This window comes from Oryzias latipes, chromosome 2 (assembly GCF_002234675.1).
Source record: "Oryzias latipes chromosome 2, ASM223467v1".
NCBI classification, from domain to species: Eukaryota; Metazoa; Chordata; class Actinopteri; order Beloniformes; family Adrianichthyidae; genus Oryzias; species Oryzias latipes.
In genome coordinates, this window is record NC_019860.2 from 13185842 (window position 1) to 13209130 (window position 23289).

The 23289-nt window shown below is 39.0% G+C and overlaps 1 protein-coding gene across 4 annotated transcripts in view; it reads left to right on the top strand.

The window, feature by feature from the left end:
• Positions 1–23289, top strand: part of LOC101162908 (nck-associated protein 5) — a 155881-nt gene that overhangs the window by 99841 nt on the left and 32751 nt on the right. For all 4 annotated transcript variants that reach the window (XM_020708326.2, XM_020708329.2, XM_020708323.2 and 1 more), the window contains 5 exons: positions 10973–11063; positions 13169–13315; positions 15450–15518; positions 19449–19487; positions 19600–19719. In XM_020708326.2, coding sequence (XP_020563985.1) covers positions 10973–11063; positions 13169–13315; positions 15450–15518; positions 19449–19487; positions 19600–19719 — 466 coding nt within the window. The remainder of the gene's footprint in view (positions 1–10972; positions 11064–13168; positions 13316–15449; positions 15519–19448; positions 19488–19599; positions 19720–23289) is intronic.

Genomic DNA, 23289 nt, shown 5'->3' on the forward strand with positions numbered 1-23289 from the left:
GGTTGCTCCACGGACACAATTTAGAGGCAAATGTCCACTAAACTCTGCAGGAAACTATGTCTTACAATATTACAGAGGTTTTGCGATTTTGGCTAAGAAAGGCAAAATCATAATTAAAAGACTTCTGGCAGCACTTTTACAATGGATCAAAAGATGATTAGAGTGGGACTTTAAATCAGTCCCTGGTAAATGTTGCTAAGAGTAATCTGAAATTTTGTTAAAAGAAGTAAAAACATTTGTTGTTTAATATCATTATTCTGAGATACCCTAACCCTATTCCTAGTCGCCTTTACATCAAAAACCCATTTTTTACCATTGAAAGATTGCAGTCCTGGACTTTGCAGCAGGATGTGGGAGACACACCATAGGACTAACAACAACAGCAGGCGATGAAGGCTGTTTGCAGATTTACTGCCAACCGTTTCTCTTTGCACATCACTCAGTATGCTCAGTATGTGAGAACATGTCCTGAGCACTCGCATATTCAACACACGTGTGTATTTAAGTCATGCACCAATGATGTAAACAGGCACGGACGGCTTTTCAAGTCGAGACGTGTTGTTTGGATGGTCACGCTTAGGTTGATCCCCCCACCCCTCCTTGGTCCACAGAGGGAAGTTTTAGAGCTGTGGAGTGTGCTCGCACTCATGTGCTAGTCTCATTACCATTCCAACAGGCAGTACAGCTGGACCGGGAAAGGATAAGGCACTCTAAGAGGGAGCTGTTTGTAGTAGGGGTGTGTATTGATAAGTCTTCCACCTGTGTCTCACGATACAATATGTGTCGTGATACATCTCAGGTGCAACTCGTTCTTATCTGGAGCCCACTACAAAGCACCACAATCTGTGTTTTTATATGGTACTGGCAGTAACTTGGCACAGAGTTACAGTTCAGTACCCATCCCAGGCAAGAACTAAGTAGTACATGTCCAATAACAAAAACAACTGCAAGGCTTACTGAACATTTAGCATTTAACGCAAGCTGATTCTCGTAAGATCTGGTTGTTTCAGTGCAGTGTAGGGCTGCTCAAGGAGGCTCAGTGTGCTGTGGTGCCAACTAGCGGTCGGAGGTTTAAGAGCCAGATGCTAAACGATGCTCAAAAATAACTAAATAAATATTGTTTAGACTGCATTTTAAATCCATACAAGTCTCGCCAAATAAAATATTGGGATATATCACCAAATCGATTTTTCCTACACCCCTAGTTTGTAAACCGATGCTTTCATTTCAAGTGCGTTCAAGCGGGCACTACAAATGAAAATTCTATGTAAATGTATGAAACTGCATTTGAGATGTCTGGGTTCAAAAGTCTTGCTACTGCGCGTATGTACAAAAGTCTTTATTTGATACCAAATACATGGCTAGTGAATGAGCATTGCCAGCTAAACCAGGTCGAACTGTGACCAATTAAGGACTCAAAAACTGAACAATGAGCAATTTTCAAATAAATATAAACCAAGGCCACTCTACTGACATGATGGTGAACTATATAGATCATTGCAAGGACTCTAGCAATGTGCTAATGTGCCTTATTTTTTCTCAATTGGCCCGAGGTCAGTCAATCAAAAAGAACCTTGAACAGAATGCACACATCCTGCATGCAAGGTGTAGGCACCACTGGTCTAGATGAATCAGACCCCTTGTTCAACACATCTGGGGTCCTTAACTGGATAGAAGGGGGTCAATGCTTTGAAGTCACTTCCTCCAGGAGGCAATGGCTTTTAAACAGATATTTGGTGTCTGGAATGTTTCGAGCGCACCTCACATCAGAGACCATTTCAGCTCAACCTTTACATGAGAGTTGTGTCTTATTGGACCTAGCTTACTGCTCTACTAGCACAGCTTTGGCCTCAGTGTTCCAGATGTCCTTTAGGACAAATATGTTCTCATTTATGAGATTCTGCACAAGGTTTGCATGTCAACCCCATTTCCCTCGCTTGGAATTGTGTCAGACAATCACAAATACTTATATTCTCCCCCCCACCAACTTTGGCCTTGGATTAAACACACTGGTTATGATGTTTGCAGGCTGTCGAAAGAGGTCAGATTACAAGCCTGCTCAGAAGTAGGGCATCCGTTCTCACATCAGTGCCGTCGGCTTGCAGGGCTGGTGTTTGCAGATTGCTGCCTGAAGCCAGAGGAACTGTTACTGACCTAATGGTTGGAGTATAGATCTGGAAGCTTAACATCTGCTCACCACGACATATAGTCGCCAGCTGCTGCTTTCCCCCGCTTTATGGGCTTGTCTTATATAGGCTAATCTTTAGGAACAGGAAGTCACTAAAACAAAACATTCAAGTCAACTACTTATTTAAAGCAGCTTTGAACAAAAGTGTGTCGTCATTCATTTCTAAAGCCCATCTTTGTGTTTCCTAGTGGCAAATCTGCAGTAGACTTTTTATTCGCTTTAATATACGTATATACCCTTTTTCTTTTTTAAGATTTAGCAAAATGGCAAGTCCGGTGCAATTTGTTGGACATTTTAGGACAAATTTAAAAATAAAAATACATTCATCAAATAAATGTAGGAGTTTTCTTTTGAAAATGAAATTTTAACACAGGAGAATCAGACGAGCACGTGAACATGGTCATTCGTAATAAAGGTTTAGGTCTTTTACGTGATTCACAGATGTATCACTAATTTACTGCGTTAAAACCATACCACGCAAAAAAACAGGTAGATAAAGGTTAAAGCCAAATCTAGCCCAAATTTTGTGTGTCAATTAAACAATTTCAACGTGCTATGTGCCATGTAAACGTGATATAAAAGTTATACATCTGTGATACGTGCACGAAAAGTCTGTTAGACATATGTGGAACAGTCGTAGAAAGCCACAAATTTGTGAATGTGTCTTGCAATAATCACGCACAATTGCTTAAAATTTCCGCATTAATTGGACATAAATTACATAAAATTAGCATAAAAAGCCAAATTCTTAACGACCCAAAATGTTAAAACAGCTCAAAACCAATTTCATGCAAAGACCCATTGGCTGAACCTCTTGAATTGACAACTGCGCAAGTAGACAAATGAAAAATGCAAGAAACACTTATTATTAGGTATATACGCATGTATCACGAAGAACCGTGGAAAATGCTAAAAATGTAGATTGTTGCTGTGAGACACGGCGTTCAGCCAACGGAGATCCTAAAATGGCTAACCTCTCATATTTCTATAGCACTTTACTATCTTTTTTAGAAAACCAAAAGGGCTTTACAGTCACGGACCCATTCACCCATGCTCAGACACATACACACACTGAAAGTTGCTGCCTTACCCTGGCTCCAGCCTATGAGTAATCAGGAGCAATCTGGGGTTCAGTGTCTTGCCCAAGGACACTTCAACACATAGGTGGGAAGGAAGGGTTGAAACCGAACCTGCAATCTTCTGATACGAGATTGACTGCACACTCTGCACCACGGCTGCCAGATCAGTATATGTAAGCCCTTGTTCCATCTAAAGTCATATATTTAACTGTTAAACATGTTTGAATTTATTATTTTCATGTGATCTTAAACACATCCATTTTTGTGGGTGGTTTGATTTCTCATATTGTAGGACTGGTGTATTTCATGACTTGATTCTGCTGACTGTTTTTAAGCAAGCAACATGTCTGCACTTATGGGGTGCAGAAAAGTTGAGTATCATTGATTACTTTAGGATTACTACCAAAACATGGGTTTTCTTATTCTTAAAAAGTTCCCCAAAAACTTTGCTTGGAAGGGTCTGAGTTCCCTTGGGGTTGACCAGCACTGAGACTTCCTGCTGGGATGTCTTTATCACATGTGAAAAACACATGTGAAAAACTGTTGAGGAAATGAGCATACTTTCCAAGTCTCTTAAATGAAGTGAAACTGCCCAAGGAATGAATGAATAGCATAAATCTGACTGCTTTGTTTTTTTATATACCTTAAAAGCATTTTTTAAAGTTGGTTGATTTCTCGAAAGTCCTGAAAAGAAAACTTAAAATTGTTTTTTCCGTGAACCCTTTTGAGCATAAAGCATGTGACAAAAGGACTGAAATATGACGGTCCTGAGTGCACTAAACCCGACGACCTTCTGATCTCTGGCATGTGTGCCTTGTTGTCGGGGTGAAAGGTCGCCGGGCGGGAGTCAGCGGTCCCGAGGGCACGCAACTTTGTCATGCTACTCCGCTGTAATGCGCACGACTGACATGCACAACTTTTACAGGTCTAAAATAAATCCAACCCCTCCAGTTTCTAGTGCCACCGTTTGTTTCTCCTTCATGTAGGTCACGTCTTCAAGAGGGTCTCCTTGACTGTTTTCTGCAAAACAGCTCTAAGAGGATAAGAGTGGCTTAGAGCTGGGTTAAACTAGGCAATCACCCGGTGGGCGTGCATAAGTGATTTGCTGGAAAGGAGTCTGAGAAGAATGGAATATTTCTGTGCTTAAACAGAAACTTTTTTTCCCCTGCAGGAGCTTGTTGAGTTTAGAAAAAGGTGATTGCAACCCTCAATGTCACGCGAGGGCCCCTCGATGGCCTCGATTCAGTCACACAACCAGTTTGATTGTTCTCCGTATCACTTCCACAATTCAGGATATTGAAATTGTTTCTCGGTCAAATCGGATTAAGGGGTTTTGGTCAACGTGAGCCGCAGATACCCCTAGAAGAGGGGGAAAGGTTTGAGGTTCCAATGGTGGAAGAAATTGCCCCTTAATGTTGGTGCCAACCATAGAAACGGATCTTGGCAGGGAGGGCAGCTAAGGATGAGGAGCAAGGAATCGCAAATGCCCCTTAGAGCGACTGCTATGTCAAGCAGTCTCCCATTGGCTTTCCTTGCATGGAAAGTGTTTGTTTTCTCAAAGTCAAAGCCTCTTAGCCACCTCGGAGTCAGAAGTCCAAACTCAAACTCACACTGGGAACCCTGTATTGAGTCGCTCCTCTTACTTGCAAACTCCGATCCCAGCGGGAGCGCCTCTCCTTCAGAGGCAGCTTAACGTGGCACATATGGGAAAGTCTTTCCCTGCCAGATCCCTGTGTTTGGCCGGTGGCGGATAATGACCCGCTGGAGACACAGCGAGTAAAAATGAGAACAGGGGATCTGCTGTCAGGCTGATGCGGTAACTCTGCCACAGTTGTGAGCACGCTCAGTGTCGATTGAGCGAAAAAGCACTCAGGCTTATATGATGACTGCATGGCCTATTTTAGCCCAGAGACCCACATTTCAGGAGCAGCGTGTAGGTCAGCAGCGACCGTGCTTTTGGATATCTCTGCATATGGACCTCAGAGATGTCTGCGCCGTTGTGCTGGCCTTTTTCAGGAGAGGAAGTGGAGTTAAAGGTGGAGAAAAGCTCAAGAGGGGGTGAGTTTCACGCCAGAGAAGTCGCAGAAGTTGGGAGCGCTTTGATCACTTCCAGGTCGGTGAAGGAATTTGTCATAAAGCAGCTGCAGTTTAAAAGGGCTTGAATGGAGCGCGCCGTCGTTTGAAGTCTGGGAACTCTTGACAGCTGAAAAGAAAAGAGGGGGGGGAAAGACAGGAAGTGTTTTATTGATAAAGGGCAGGTTTTTGAGCAGGTGACACTGGTGTTTCTCCCCCTGATTGGCACGCCGCTTCACAGCTGTGGACAGCTCGCATCCACAGCTGTTTTCCACGCGAGGTGTGTTTGGTTGAACATCATCAAACGTCACAGCTAAAAATTGATCGGATTGCATTGATTGTATATCCTGAACTGCTGACGAGCGTTTGAAATTCAGCCGGTGTGGCTCAAGGGTCACAGGAGTCAGAATTGGTTTTCTCCTCCACAATCCCCCTCCACCACAACCACCACCTCCACCTTTATCAAAACACAACCTCATTCGTCCTTCATTTGTGCTCTCCTTCCCTGACTGATGCATTCAATAGGTCGTTGGCAACCACTTTAAGATTAATCTTGCCATCTAACCATTTTTTTTATGTTAAGTAATGCTCTGTCATCCGAGACTTATATACTATCCATCATGCGCATTTAGTGAGCGGTGGTTAGAAAGACTCTACAGTACTGACGAATAAGGCTTTTAGTTTTATCTGATGGGGTTTTTTTTTTTTTTTTTTTTCTGGGAGCTTGTCCAGTTCTGCACTTCAGTTTGGATTTTTCTGCTTTTGAGGTCAATTCTAAAACGAATTAATTTCAATTAGTATCCTAAAGTATGTCTCATTGCCAGTGCACTGCGGTTAGATGTTCAGTGGGCAAACTCGCTAAAGACTCCAATGTGTTTTTGGTGTTTTAAACATAATTTTGCGGCATTTTTGTGACGATGAAAGACAGATTCTGAATAAATAAATTGAGCCTAAATTTGCATGTCTGCATTTTTCTATATTCAAATCACTATGAATCAGGAGCAGACGAAAGAATGCAGTTTGAAAAAGATAAAATTACTGACAGTTAATCCACTGGACGGGCCACAAGCTCTCTGCTCTGCTCCATTCTGAGGCATCCACTTGCTTCAAATAGATCCACATATGTGTTTTTTTTTCTCCTCTGTGCTGGAATCTGGCTCAAAACTGTACGGCTGGAAAGCTCCAATATTCCTCGCCTTCACCATCGCCGTCGCAGGTATTGGGGTGGGGGTTGCTTCAGACCATCAGTCCCACCCACAACTCAGAGCCGAATTTGCCACTCTGCAGAAACTATCTTCTCAATTTTAGCTAAAAATGGCAAAATCATAATTAAAAGACCATTAAGAACGCTTTTTAAATAGATCAAAAGATGATCGGAGTGGGACTAATATATCCTCCTTTTATTTTCCTTTTATTTTATTTTTTATTTTTATTCCTTTCATTAATTTTATTTAAAAAATAACAAAACATAGCAACTTCCTGACTCAACCTAAGCTCTGGGTCATTTACAGATTCCAAACGCGGTGGAAGTCTGGTAAAAAGTGGTTGCCCTGTTCAGTCATCCTGGCTCAGTACATGCACCGAATAATGCTTTTTGACAACAAAATAAGAGTAGGGGACTTTCATTTTCCTCATGAAAAGATTAATTCAGCATCTTTTCACTGACTAAAGATGAAAGATGGCCTTCTAACGGTGCTATACCTGCCGAAATGTTCTCTAAGTATAAAATATTTGTAGGTAAAGGAAACTGGGCCACAGTCTAAAACCACAAAAGTTTGCTAATTTAATTCCCTACTAATTTGGTAGTGAATGGCTTCCATTTATATAGCTTTCAGAGGTTAAATGATCATTTTTTAATGGGCGCCATCTTCTCACAACAAACATCTTCAGTCACTTACAGCTTTAAAATTAAAAGCATTAGTTGTTTTTTTCACTTTTTGTTCCCAGAATCTACAGAGAATTGTTACAAATCTCTGCTTAAAGTGACAGTAAACAACAAAAAACGTATGTAAATTACATTTGTTTAAATGGCTTCCCCCATTTACTAACTTTGTGATTTTTATTCATGCCACATTAGTTGACAGATTAAACTCCATTTGTTGTCTTGCCTTAATGATTTTTTTTTTAATTTCAGTTTAATTTTAAAAAAAAAAGCTCCACTTTGCTTCACTATAATGCACCCATCTCAAATTGCTCCTACTGGCTATTTGTTTCCCCATTATAGCAAATCCGATTTTCAGAAAAATTAAGTGTTTTGGAGGATAAGATCATACAAACTCTGGATTAGTTTCTGTGTGAGTTGTGTTTTAAAAAGATAAGATTAAGATTTTCACCAATGCAGCGGCATGAACGTCTACATATTTCTTCATTGCAGATTACTTTTTAGGTTGGGGGGGGGTCATTTAATTTAACCCAGCATGCTCTTTCCCACTGGTATTTGTTAAATTATGCAGTTTTTGTTCTGCTTGTTTCTAGATGCAGCACAATGGGAAGTATGGTAAGCAAAGATGCTCAATGAACGTCACAGTTTGTTAACACAGAAATATATGTTGTCCAGAAAGTTTGTTTCACATGGCAGGTTACTTTAAATTTACAGTAATTTCTGCACTATAAGGACTCAAAAGCTTTAATAATTTTTAAAAAAAATGAAAGTTCACCTTTTAATCCAGAGTGCCAAATATTTGGTTTGATTCTCGTTGTGCCTTCTAATGTCAAAGCAATTTTGAGAGGTACAAGGCGTGCTGCTAAAATGTAAGTGTTTTTTATTTTTGTATGTGTTCAAAGTTGGCAGTTATTGTGAGTACGCTAACATGGTAAATGTAAAGTGCTCTAAGGCAGTTTCTTTTTTTTTAAGTGTTACTAACAAGGTTTGGAGTTTGGGTGGTTTGTCTCGCTTAAGGCGCCTTATAGTTTGGTGTGCCTTTATATATGACATATATTCAAAAATAGGCCAGTCATTGACGGTGGGGCTAATTTGGTGCGCTCTGTATTGCAGAAAATACAGAAGTCTTTTTCTGTTGCAATTCTTCCATGTCCGGTATCTGTAAACCTGGTTATGCCCCTTCACTAAATCTTGACCCAGGGTCAAGCTTTACATGTACAGGGCCAGGTTTTGCTGATTAAGGCCAGGGTTTAAACTGGAAGTGCAGCAAACGGCTGTTCTTCCTGCTTGTCAACCATTCTGATTGTGCTGTCAGCCGCTAGTAGTCTAATTATAGGCGGCTTTATGGCTGAGCCTAGACAGATGGTGAACATGTACCACCATCTCTTCAAGATTTGAACACAGTATGAGCTGAAACAGAGTTGAAAACTGCATCGTTGCTGAGATCTAAAACACCCTTCATTTTTTATCCTGCAACAGTAATAATGTAGCAAATCTTTACAATGTTGAAAAGTTCAAACCTTATGGTCACCTAATGTCCCGTCAAAACATTTGTACATTAGGATTCATAACTTCTGTCTTGTTCCTTGAATTTTACTAAACAGATGTGCATGAGCTTAAATTGTGTTTAACCCTTAAACATCTGAAATGTCGCAGGAGACGCCAAAATAGCACACACTCTTAAATCTTTGACCATTCAGGCAATGAACCAGCTGTGTTAGATATTGACCTAAAGCCCCTTTTCTTTGTGACAGAATCAGCGGGTTTATGTTTAATGCACAAAACACGTCACTACTTTAAAGTGGTACTTCTCCACTTCAAAATTGATTGGAATTATATTAAATGCATAAACAGTCAAAGAATGTCAAAAGAATGTCAAATGTGGTGCTAAGGTTGAAATGTAAAAGGTTAAAAGAACCAAGTGGTATTGCCTATTTTTCATAGGTGGTGTGGGAATTTTATTTTGCAAGTTTAGCATTTCTACCAATGATTGTAGTTAGTTTTGTTTCGTCATGTTCTGCTAGTTTCAATCTGTCGTACATTTTTGGGGGCAAAAAACAGCAATAGTTCAGGTAGTGAGTTCCAATTCCATTTAGCTTTTTTTGTTTCTATATTATAATATGAAATATTGTATAATATTGTGACAATTCATGGTTTCAGCTTTTTTTTAAGATAGTTTTTGCATTTTACACAGCCTTTTTTTTATTATTCTTGTAATTGGGCAGATACTCCTTTTAAGTTTGTTCTGGTTTAAGTAATGTTTAGCTTTCAGTTTGGTCTTGTGCTTGTTAGAACCACTTGACAAGTTTAGAATTGAGAGTTAGTTTAATATAAAACTTTTTTAATAGTGTTAGGTACCTTTTTGCTATCTGTCATGTGTTTAACAAATGTAGCATTTCCTCAAGCATTCATGTCGCTTTTTTTGTCTGGAATTGTTGAATAATTTTCCTTTTTCTCACCTATTTCACACAAGTTGCTTTTAGCTTAGTATTTCTTGTACTCATATATTTATGACTGTTTATAAATTAAAGAGAGCCAGATTTGGTTATGTGGAAATATGTGGGGGCCAATCAATCAGCCTGCATTCTTGAACCTGGATAACAACACGAAATACAAATTAACTATTTAAGAAAAAAAGAAAATTGTAATGGGATAATTGTTTATTTCTTCACAGAAGAGTAATACATCCAAATATGTTTTTTTACCCAAACTACTGTACATTTATATTTGAAGACCAGATATAAAATAAAGAAAACGTCTGTAAAAAAAACTTTCACGAACATAAAAATTGGCCCCATATAGAACAATTAAATGCTCGCTGTTAACTTCTAAATGTAAATAATGTGAACAGAAAAATAACTATAAATCCCTGTGGTTAACGAATGTTCCTCAATTTTTCGGCCCTCAAGGCTCTAAAGGTCAAGCGGTCGCAGGTTTTTCTCCAAATTTATAGTGACTTAGAACGTATTTTAGCCAATCATAAACAAAAAATGGTAGTTCTTTGAAAGTCCTGGTTATTGATTTTATGACAGGAGCCTGTGGCCAGACGAAATCTGAACGCGGGCCCCATTTGGCGGACTTTGGACATGCCCGATGTACATCTTTTTTTTTCTAGTTTTAGCCTGTATACCTATATGAGAATAAATATTTCTTTGTGATTTTTATTGTTGTTATGTCTCTAAGGTGATATCATTTTTATTCACCTTTTTTGGCAATTAAAAAAAATTATTTCCGAAACCTACCAAGGTTACAAAATATTGATACATTTTTATAATAATAGTCCTAAAGTAACCAGAAACAGAGTTTAAAGTAGCTGAAAGGGCAAATTATTGAAAATAAGAATGAAGTGAGTCACGATGCATATCAGACTCAAAGCGCATCACAATGTGGTCAGAAACATGAAAAGTTATTATAAAACAAAAACAAAAATTCCATTTATTTATTTTAAAAATACTGTAAATAAAAACTCTCTAAAAGAGAGCTGTAAGACACATTTTTTCACTTTAATTAGATAGATTTCAGCAGGCTTTTTTAACCACAAAAGCTTCTTTTTCGCAGCGAAAGTCTACTAGCAGGTACACATAAGGCTAGAAGAAGGAAGCTGTCAGAAGAAAACCAGAAAACAAAGCATACTTTCTTGTAAAAGCTGTATAAATAACACAACTACAAAAAGGGGAAGCGTGCTTTTCTCAATTCCACAGGCGTTATAGAAAGAAGTTGCACTTCATGCAGTGCTCGCTGTGTTTACAGGATGGAAGAGACGGTGCGGTCGCTGCTGCAGAACCAGGGCGTCCTGGAGCAGACTGCTGTGGACACAGTGGACATCATGAAGGCCTACAAGGTAAACTGAGGAGGGGGCTAAAAAGAAAAGCAACTTGAAAACTAAACAAAGCTTTCACTGTTGACCCAATTGGGCTCAGTAAAATTGGGTTCAAAGCAGAGGCAGAAAGAATGAGATAAATTTGGAGCCAAGATGCCGGTTTTATTGTGTCTGTCGCATCTATGATGTTATTTGATATGCCGGCAAGGGGAAAAAAAAGTATTTTAAACAATTACTAGTGAAAAATCATCTTTTTAAAAATTGCAAAACAAACCCTGTAGGATGTTTGTGCAAAATGCAGCTCAGTCCTGTGAAATATAATTGAAATGATTGGAATTTACTATTTACTATAAAATCTTGCAGCTCTCAAAGAAATAGAAACCTTTTGAGAACAGTTACAGCAGAAGCATTTCAATTCAATACCCCCCCCCCCCCCCAAAAAAAAGGCAATAAATCAGTGTAATTAGGAGCAGAAAAGCTTTTTCTGCACTGACGCGTGCTGTGAACTGCTTGTAGACACACTTCAGTCACGTGACCCGGCTGTCAGGGAGAATAAACACGGACGGTTAATATTCTATTCCCCGTACAGCCTGCTGCAGCTCTGCTCTGTGTATTCAGCAGACAAACTCAATAACTTGAAAGGGCAGCGTGAGGGACAAGCCTCCCTCCCTTCCCCTCTTCTCGCTCCCTTCATCTGCCGAGTTTATTATCCATCTCTTTAACTCCGCCTGATGAGGAGTCTCTCCTTAAACCGCACTCCACCGGCAAACCTGCAATCCAAAAAGGTTGGAGAAAACGGGCTCAATGGAATCTAATAAGATTGAAAAGTTAAATTGTGATGGCGGATATGGATGCAAACTAAAAAGAAAAAGAAAAGTGTTTTTTTAAACATTTTTAAAGGATTCCTATTAGGCAGCAGGTTTCACTGTGAGTCTGCAGCCATCCATCACAGCTCCATCTGATGTCTTTAGGTTGGACAGTCACTTGTCAAAGCCAAGATAGGTGTGACAAATGCCAACCCTGTTATCAGTTATACGGCGCTTTCAGTGCCGGGCTCACTCTGGAGATCCAACTTTTGTTTTTGAATGAAGCCAAAATCTTTAATGATATGTAAAAATTGTTTGGTAGAAAACAAAGTGATTTGAATTCATCCAGTTCTTTTATTTGTAATCAGTGAGCAGAAAAAGGAAACGTTCTTTTAATTTCAGACAGAGGGGGGATAATACGTTTAAAACATCATTTTTTTTATTTTTTAACTTCTTTCGTGAGGGATTATTACTTTAATTTCCACACTATAAGGCGGTTATAATTGGGTGGTACTGGATTTTCAATTTGTCCGCCATGATCAATTTTGAAACTATTAGTATTTTCTTATTATGATAAGGGCACTATCCATACGTCACTACTACGTCTTATTCCCTGATTGGTCAAAAGTCTTTGGTTTAACTTTCAATGCGATCGCTCATAAAACGATCGCTCAAATGCGAAAGTAGCATTAGCTTTCGATGCTAACTCTAATTTTCCCCCAAAAAAAACATAAAAATCTATTCCTCTTGACATAAAAGTCAATAAACTCCACTTTCCTGATGTCTGACCTGACTCTGATGCGGCAGCTTTTTGTTTCTCCACAAATCACTGAGCAGATAGACACCAGAGACTTCTCTCCAAAAACGAGACCAATCTTTCAGCGAGTCGTCGCTGCCGTCTGCCGCTCACCACTCATTCAATGCCTAATTAGTAGCTAATTACTGCAACTGATTAAAGATGACAGATGCAATGAGGTGAAAAAACAGGGGGGGGAAGCAAAAACAAAAACAGGGGAGACAGAAACAGAAACAGCCCAATCCCCAGTGATGCTGGAGAGGAGTCTAAGTATCCCAGAATGCTAGGGAAAGAGCCCTGAAGGTCGCTGCCTCTCTTCATGAAAACAAGAGAAACATGATTAGGGATTAGGGGACGTTGAGCAACTCTGCTGTGGAGGCTGCCATCCCATCTGCCCGTGGATTCCCGTCTTTCATGGCTCCTTCCCTGTGTCTTGTACTGCCCTCTTTCCATCTGTTGTTTTTTTTTTTTTTCATTCTTCTTGTCCGCTCTTCTAACCCTCGTCTCTGCTGTCTCTGAATCAGGATAAACTCTCCGAGGAAGTGCAGAAACTGCAGGATGGCCCAGAGGCGAAGCAGGCCGAGCCAGCGAGTACCGAGCTCGACGGCAGCCAAGCGGACGAAGACAGAGACAAAACCAAGCTCCTTCTGGAGCGCCTGAAGACCCTCGAGGTACTTTTTATCACTCCTTTGCTCGCCCTTTCTTTACACCTCTGACTTTTCTCTGCCTGAAAGCACGACAGCTCATCAAATCCTTCTGTCCTCTGTGATTGGAGAGCAAAATTGACCTGAATGGACTCACGGCTTTGGTTCTTTTCAGGGATTAGGTTCCTCTTCATGGTCCAAGACATCCTCCAAAAAAAAAAATCTGAAAACTAAAATTCAAAAATGAGAGAGGAGAGCTGCTTCCAGTTTTAGCTTCCTTCTTTGCAGTTCCCTTAAAAAAAACGCCTCTCTAATGATCTTATTAGAACGTATCTGCCATTATTATTCTGGCCAGTGCCGGGAGTGATGGATGCACCTCCAGCTGGAGCAAGAACAAAACCCGGGTGATACATCACCAGGCCAGTGGCGTGCGGGACGTGCACGGGCGCTGAGCGAGCCCTGCTTTTTTTGTCCAAATCACACCCAAAAAACAAACAAAAAAGGCATGAGGCGTGATCCGCATACACATCTGTGACCTCATGACTCAGAACATGCTTATGTCCAAAAATCATAAATCTGAACCGTCTCCAAAGTTAAATAAAATAAAAAAGAGAATGGTCTGCTGAAACTTACCTTACAATTCTCATTTGTTATAGAAAGTGTTGAACTCCTGCTCTAAATGTTGTGAACATTGAGCAATGACAAAACGCTAACATCTTAAGATTTCATCTAAAGTGAATCAATGTTTTTGACAAACATATGAAATAGATTCTTCATTTCTAATTAGCAGCGGAATTCTTTTAAAGACTCACTCCGATAAAAATATGGATTTTAGTGTTTTGAATATATTCTTGTGGTATTTTTCTGAGGATGGAAGACATTTATAAAGAAAAGTAAGTAAGCCACATTTCTGAACATTTCTTTATTCAAGTTGCTGTAAATCAGGAACAGACTAGATCCATATACCGTATTTTTCTGAGCCAGCCACGATGGATTATAAGTCGAATTGTTGTGAGAAACTTATTTAACAAAATACAGGAACAAGGATGGAGATTTTATCTTACAAGGCAAATCATAATAACGGAATAGATAGCCGAAAAACCCGACTTATACTCCGAAAATTGCGGGATGTCTTGGTTTTCCGCGTCCGAGCTGGCCTCAGGCTGGATAGCTCCCATATTGCTCTGAACCTTTGTTGCACCATGTTTGGTTGAGGGTGTGAGGGGCTGTGAGCTAGCTGGAAAGTGTGGACACAGAGAGCGCTCATCAATGGGGAAAGGAAGGGATGGGGGGGGCGGGATTGCTCTGTGCCAACAGTCCCGCCTTCAAAGCAACGGCAAATTTTAAATGTACTACAGCCCCTCAGTAGAAACTTTGTCCCAGCAAAGAACAGAGGATTTTTTAAATTTAGGCATAAAACGGCAAAATCATAATTAAAATAGCACTGGGAACACTTTGAAAATAGCTCAAAAGATGATCGGAGTGGGGCTTTAACACGTTTTCTTAATATCTACATTTATAATGAACAAAAAATTATTTAATGTTAGGAAATACGTTCAAAACTTTTTTTTTCCAATTAGCAGTAGAATTCCTCTAATAAAAAACATGGTTTGACCATTTGTGGACTTCAACTTGGTCTTCCTTATGAATAGCTTTAGTTTTATAAAATAAATTCATTAATTAATAAAGCCATATTGAAGGTTTTGATGACAGTGATGAGTAAGACCAACCTCCACTGACACGGCACTCAAGCACTCTTTTTAATTAGGTCCTGAAGCTTTTATTAGTCACCGTTTGGTCCAAGACGGCTTCAATGCAGATTTTTGGATGTAATTAGCTTTTCCCGTGTTTTCATCAAGGGGCTGCGGAGCTTCCACTAAAGGGCAGAGGATGAGCGAGCCGAGGAGGCTGACAGCTCCTAATGCGCAACTCGTCTCTGACAAATTGGAAACTCCTGAAGATCAATAGACCGCTGCCGCCTCGCTCCCCCGCGTGGAGGAGATATTCTTATTAGATGCCCCAAAAGTTCAGCATCAGAACTTCAAGCCTGCATGACCTTTCATGGTTTCACTTTTATTGGCTAAGAGCTGACACTTGACCTTTGAGAGGAAGAGTCCTCTTTGTCGCTGCGTGTATACTGAGGGCGTGTTTGTTCTTTCAGGAGGAGAACTCGGCGTTGGCCTCGGAGAACGAGAGCCAGAGGGAACAGTACGAGCGTTGCCTGGACGAGGTGAGCGTCGACTCTTTGTTTCCAGGCAACAGGTGACTCACCAGATGTTGTTGCGGAAAGTCTGCAAGTGTTTATTGCATTTCAGAGGACAAGCAGGAACGAAGGGTACTGCGGAGGTGAGCTTTTTAATGAGGTCTTCCTGGCGCCTCTGGTTTGCTGACAGGTTGGTCATTTCTGTCAGCCACAGCTGGAAGGAAGAGGATGAACGCTAACGATTAATTTGGACAGTGAGCGAGACGATGACTCATCTTTCTCAGTTGATTAGGTCTCCCAGCTCAGCCCTGCCTCTGAAACCACGCAGGATAAAAACAACCAATTTGAAAAAAGTTTCGGCTTTAGTGACTGTCGTCCGGATTGTTCCCTGAAACCCGGTCAAAATCTTGACAACCATCGTGAGATCATTCGTCACTTTAGTCCATCGCAGAAAAACATTTTCTAGTACTCTTGGTGTGGTATAATTTACCACATAATGAAATTCAGTTTGGATTTTTTTGTTTAGTTGAAGTCTGTAGCCACCTTGTTGTCAATATGTCACATGATTAGGGGAGTGAATTGGATTTAGTACACCTGTTCACCTGCCGGTTGGGCCTTTTGTGGTTTTGGGCATGGAGAGGGTGGGCAGGTCCTGGTGTTTTTTTGTCCACCACTTCAATCCCCACATTCAGCTGGACTGATTTAGAAAACCTTGAAAATCCATTTTTTGTTCCACTTTTTTTATGCTCATGTACAAATACAAGAACTTTTTGTTTTGTTTACTTTGTGCGTAACAAACAAGGACATGCCTCAGCGTCTTCAGCTTCGGCTCAAGTCTCTAGTTTCACTTTCATTTATTTCAATGCATTTTAATCAATCATTTGTTTACTTTGATTTCTTTAGCTTTGTTTTTGTTTTTTTAACTTGTCCTGCCCAACAGCTGGGCAAACAGATGAGAGCTAAAGGCCTCTTGTGTTGGACATATTTTACATTAACAATAAGGGGTTATGAATCTTCTGACAAACCAGAGGTATGTCTGAATAAACCCCTTTTGTTAAATGAGGCCAAACTTTATTCATTTTAATCAAAAACGGACGGAAAAGGAAAGGAGGGAAGAAGAGAAAGGGATGTTAGAAAAGGGGGATAGGAGGATGATTATAGAAGGGGGGGGGGGGAGTAAAACCATGAAGCAGCAGGAAAGCAACAAGTTTCTGGATGTTTATCATAACGGTCAGGTTCAGATGTAATATAAATCTAGAAGGGGCGGGGCTTGTCCACAAACACACTCAAATGTTACAAACATACCTGTTGGCCCAAAAAATGTCCAAGTCAACATGTGCACAATACAAATACTGTTCCCACATGCATACTCATGCTTTTAAGATGGAATGTAAAAAGAAGGAGGGAGAGTGATTTCTTTAGCTTTGTTGATGTTTATTTAAGTCAAATAAAATGGACACTTTTTATTTTAATCAGGTTAATATGGTCGGATTTAGGTTTATTTGTAATGCAGTTTTAAAAATTGTAAAATTTGCAAAGTTGTAAAATTTTGCCTTTTTCATTTTTAGTGTTTAAATTTAAATTTTTCATTTTAAAATAATGTTGTTTTTTTTCATTTCTCCTTTTAAACTAGTTTCCTTCTTTTTTTAAAGTTGTTAATTTTTTTTTTTTTTTTCACCATTGTAAGATGGTTTGACTTAGGTGATTACCTTATTATTACATTTATTTATTTAATTTTAGCTTTTTAGTTTTTTATTTTTAAATGACTGCTCTTTCAATATATAAGGTTAGATTCTTATTTTTAATTAAATATCTAAAAATTGTTATATTTTTATTTACAAGTCTAACTCAACAAGCAAGTCTAACTTAATTTTAAAGTTTTTATTTGTTTGTTTTCCCAAGCAATTCTGTATTTCTGACAAACTTAAATTAGATCAAGGATTAGATATGGGTATGAACAAAAATGCTATGACTACCCCCCTCCCCCCAATGCGAGGGGCTGCAGAAAACAAATCAACTACAGAAATAAAAATTACACAAAAAAAATTACAAAACACATAAAAACAACAATAAAAGACTAAAAATATTAAAAAGATAAATGAAGCCTCATCAGGGCACAAACCGGTGTCCTGCTTGTTCCGGTCCTGAACCTGGTAAAAGAAGATGAAAGTGAAGAAAAGAAAAAGCATTCAACACAAAACCATGAGACATATCAAAATACATCAAAGAAGAAAATGCATTTATGGATAGATGAACTGATATAATGACAGTGTGCTTTTCTAAGCACTTGAAGGGCTTCTACAGATAAGACACTCCAAACTCTCAGCACACCCAGACTTGCCCCCCAGATATTCTAATTGCACCCCATATTTGGGCTAAATAAATCCAAGCCTGAACTATTATGTATTGCATATTGCAGTAAGTATTTTGTGCTAAATCTTATATAAAAGATACATTTAGGGAAAATTTTATCCAACAAAAATCGTTTTTGAGATTTTATTTATTTACAAATTCTGCTGATAATACATATTTTTTTATAAACTATGTGATTGTTCACACATTTGCCATCAGCCGGATGTAAGCCGGTGTTGCTGAGGAGATGCTTCACATAACAACGAGCACTTTCGAACCCTCCGGTTGTTTGTGAGAGCGGCAGAAGTGCTGTTATGGGAGCACATGAGGGGAATGACACCCTCCCCACCCAACCCACGTCCAAGCACAAGAGGCTGCTGGCTGAATTACCCAGGCATGGAGGGGGCGACAGGCGGGAGAGGCACAGGGAGGTTTGATCAGCAAGGACGAACAGGCCAAATTGCCTCAGAGACGCCAGTTTGAGAAGAACAGCAGAGGTGCATCCTGCACGGATGCATATTTGTGTTTAATGCAGCCTTCGTTCTGCTCCCCCACCTCCATCAAAAGCCACCCTATTTGTTTGGCTGCTTTTTTTTGACAGCTAAAGCTTCTGTAATGATCCATCTTTAATGACTGAAAGTGTAGAAAACCAAAGGCTTGCTCCCAAACAAGTAAGGATGGTTGTAAGCGTTCCGTTTCTCTTCAAAATTCAGCGTGCAGCCACTTTTATTTGTCATTTGAAGTCCAACTGTGTGCAGTTCAAAGCCCGCTCGCTCAAATTTGTTTGATCACCTGGCAGTTCCACTGATCTGTAACTAGAGGAAGGGCTCGATTGGACATATTTACCCTCATTTGATAAGGCAGAGCCAGCGCGCTGAGTAAAGCAGCTTCACACGCCATTAATGACCAATCAATGCGCGGTAATCGGAGCGGATTCTCCTGTGGTTTGGAGCGCAGGGAGGTGGAAGCTCAGACACAGCCTCTGCTCCTACATCATCTCGGTGCTTTTAATACAGCCATTAGGAGGCGGGAGCTGTGTGAGATATAAACTGAAACACACAACACACTACCAGGCGGATCTGTAAATCCTCTGCTGAAAAACAAAAGGCTGCAAACTGTAAACAGTTTGTTTACTGTTTGTTTGTTTTTCCTCAGGGCCAAAAAACATTTAAATTCAAAGTCAAAAGTCATGATGGGTGCAAATACTTTTTCGAGGCTTTGTATGAATGATTCCCCAAATGTGTGCAATATTGATGTATATCAAAAATGGAAAGCTGCAGTTTTTTTGTAAGTTTTCTACTTACTTATTTAAAATAGCAGATTATAATTACTGTTGCCAAAGACGGCACAAGTGACTAAGGGGGCATTTACTTTTTCACATGGGGCCATTTGTTTCTTTGAAAGTCAACAGATTTTTGTTTTTGATCATGTTACATTTGCTTAATGGTCTCAATCATTTAAAGATGTCAAATATGCAAAGTAAAAGTTGCAAAGAGGGCAAATACTTTTTGGAAGCTTTGTATGAACTTTTCATTTGGAGTCTATTTTTTAACTTTATTTTATCCTCACCTTTCTAAAGAAAGACTTTTCATTTGTCTCTTGAAGGTCGCTAACCAAGTTGTACAGGCACTCCTCACACAGAAGGTTTGTCCCTTTATGTCTTGATGCTCTTAAATGTTTAATTTCATGTTGTTGTTTTTTACGTTTATGGTTAAATACTGTTTTGTTTTTTTAATATATATGCTTTTTTTCTCAGGATCTGAGAGAGGAATGTCTTAAGCTGCGGACAAGAGTTTTTGATCTGGAGCAGCAGAATCGAGCACTGAGTGTTTTGTTCCAGCAGAAGATAAAGCCGGCATCAGACCTCCTCCTTCAGGTAAACCGTTCTCTTCTCTGCTTTTTCTCTCCTCTTTTCAGTCAAAATAAACACGTTGGGGTTTTTTTTTTTAGAACTAGATCTAAAGCGGAGCGGCAGCGACAAGGGTTTTTAAATCTGACAGCAGAGGTCTTTCAGTTTTGAAAGAAAACACAATCGCTTTTGAATTTCTGAACAGCAAAACTTTATTTTCTTTACGCAATGTTTTGTTTTTCTACTTGAAAAATATCTTATAAACTTTATGCTAATTTAGAAGAGTTAAATATTTTTGAAACAAAAAGAAAACCTTTGATGGATGAAGCAGCTTTTGGCTCCTCACATTCATTTTCCATCGGCAGCAAAGCACAAAAATGTTTGAAACTTAACATTTAGAAAAATCCAAACTTGAACTGATTTTGAAATAGTATTGAACTCAAAAGTACAAATTGTAAACATTGCAAAATATTGAAAATTTAGACCAAAAAATTATACATTTGAGACTTGAATTTAAAAAAAAATAAACATCAAACTGTTTCCAAGTGAAAGATGTTTTTTTGTATTTTCAACTCTTCACTCCCTCCTTGCTTTCATTCTTCAATTTACAGTTTGAATTCAGAATTCTGGTTTTTCGGTGTTAACCCAAATTTCCCTCGGGGGCGGGGCTTTGAGCCTAGTCACTGCTAGGACATGACTGACATCAGAAAAAAAAAGTTTTTGATAATGTTATCAGTGACGCCAACCGCAGACACCGTTTTTGGAGCAGTTAAGACGTCACTAAAACCTCAATCACCCAATGTCAATCATGTCCCGATGGGCAATGGGTTTAGAGGTTTCTATTTTGTTATTCAAGTTTTAAATTCAAAATGTTTTTTTTTATAATCAATTAATTTTTGTCTTTTAAGTTTAAAAGATGAAATTTTAAAGATTTTTTTTTTCATTATTGCAAAGTGTATTTTTGAGTTTAGAACAGTTTGAAATAAAATAAAATAAAAAATTTCAATTATTCAAATATACATAACAATTTGGCTTTTCATATATTTTAAGATGATCTTGATTTGACCCCATAGGATTTGACCACAAAGACTGGAATTTCATAAAGCTGTAAAAACACTTCTCTAAACAAAGACAAGTGTTGTTTCTAAGCCTATGGAGTTGTTTTTCTTTTTTTTTTTATCAAACTGCTCTGGGCTTCCAAGCAAACACGAAAGCTTTCATGGGCCTGTTTTTCTTCTGTCCATCATGTTTTCTTCCCTGGAGCAATTATTTGCTGTGTTTTCCAGTTTTGCAGTTAGCATAGGGCAATTCTCGGTTTAATTGGAAGTTAGGTATATATGGGCCTTTTTCTTCCTTTGTTTTTACATCTTTTCAATTCAGTGAATATTTAAAAAAAAAGGGCTTATATTACAGTTTCCTTTTGGAAACAAGTTTGCCCCACAAAAGATAGTGCCCTCCCAAAAGCCAACAGCACATTCAAAATGAATTTAGCTAAGTGTGAGAAATGCTGGCAGGAACAGAACTGTAATGTGCAATTTACGGGCCCATCCAGCTGACCTCCCCGTACTTAGATTCTCCTGTAACTCCTCACTTTGAGGCTGAAAATTGCCTCAGGTCATCGCCTCGGTCGCTCGGAAAGCACCAATTTACTGAAAAGTGTTTGTGTGCGTCGCGGACAGTTCTTTACAGTCGGGCTCAGCACCACGCGCCCTAACCCATCTCATTTCAGCTGTGATACGGTGTGGCAGCACAATAAACTCCTCCCCGAAAGTACGGTTCCACGTAATTGTGCAAATTGCCGTCGAGCTCTGGATGTCTCCGTATAAAAAGCAGGAAGCTGTCAACGAAGAAAAAGAAGGAAAAAAAAGGGAGGAAGCTGTCGGTCCAATCAGACAAGAGACCTGATGAGAATGCAGAAGGAAGAGCAGATAAGAGAGAAAGAGCTCAGGGGGTGAAAAATGGAGAGAGGTGAGATGGAGGGGATGGGAGGCAAAGGTGCCAAACTCAGAGCAAAATGGAAAGAGACAGAGCTGAAGTAAAATAGAGTAACAAAAAATAGGACGAGAAATAATATGCTGAAGGTTTTTTAGTTGCCTTTAGTGGTATTTGACTCCAAGTATTTCATATATAAAGAAAAAGAACTGTCAAAAGAAAAAACCTGGAACAAGATTTGCGAGATTTGGACCTCTTCAGTACCGCGCTAGTATTGGGTAGTGACAGTCCATTGCGATGCTAAAAACGCGTCCAAGAATGCCCATTTAGTGCATCACATGCCCACAGTCTACATAGCATAACAATTGAAGTAAGTGAAATGCAGGTGTATCGACAAATATTTCCTTTTTTACAACCCTTTGAACCCTTGGCACTATGCAGGGGCAAAGTTAGTGCTGTTCAAGTGATAAGTTTGCTCTTCCTAATGCAAAGATGCACTCTGTTTATGATGCAGCCACTCATCTCTACGTCCCTCTACGGGCTCGGACAATCGAAGAACCTGCTGCCCCCACACGGGTCAACCCTCCATATGGGTGCATGTGACTAATGCATTAGCTGAATCTACAATTAATGACACCAATTAAAGAAACAAGAGGTTCAATTTAGAGAAGATGTGACCTTGTGAAGTCAACAGAACTGCATTTAATTGGCATTGTTTTTCCTGTGCAATGGTGAAGATGATTATTGTTAATGGCGGTCAAGAATTCAACTTTGTAGCGTGGAACAGCCTTTTAAATTCAAACCTCAGAGGAATTTGGCTGGCACATTTGCACGGATAAAGCAACAGGTATATTTTGTTCTTGATTTGTTTTAAAATTGGATCACGACGTGAGGTTACTAATTTTTTCCCCTCTATTATCATCTCTCTAATCATGTGTAGGAGAGCTGGGAAGAAGAGTTCTATTTATATCAGAACATAAAGGATGTGACGTTATTAGCTTGTTGCGTTACAGACACTTGATTCTCACAGAGAGGGACCACTGTCTGTTCTTACAAATAGAACAATTGATGCATTTAAGCCATTGGTTCAGTTTGCAGAAATGTATTTTTGAAGTTTGAATTCATTTTAACAAAAAGTGTTCGTTGGCAAATTGCCTTTCAAAATAAAATCTACTAACATTTTTTTTTTGGGGCAAAATGTCAATCTGCTTCAAGAAATTGGTTTTAATTTTTGAAATTACTCTGAGGTTAGGCCTTTTTTGTCAAATTCTCTTGTTCATAGTGACATCAAAAGTTAGGGTAGATAACAAGGAATGCAACATTTGTAGGAAGACAAAAATATTTACACATAAAACAACACAGATTTCTGTATTTTTTTTACAAATAAAAAGTTTTATTTGCTTTTTTAAACAACTATTATTGATGTAGTAATCTTTGAATGAATATTTAGGCATACACTTTGTGTGTCATCTTCTAGAATTGAAAGCTTTCAGGCTAAAGCTGGCTAACTATTTGAAAAAATAAAAGTGACTTAGCATTGGGGATTATAAATTAAAAACAAAGACAAACAAAAAGTACTTTTATGAATTTATAAATGGTGTAAAAAAATGTATTTAAACATTTTAGATTGAATCCTTAAACATACTGTAAACAAAAAAGTTCAAC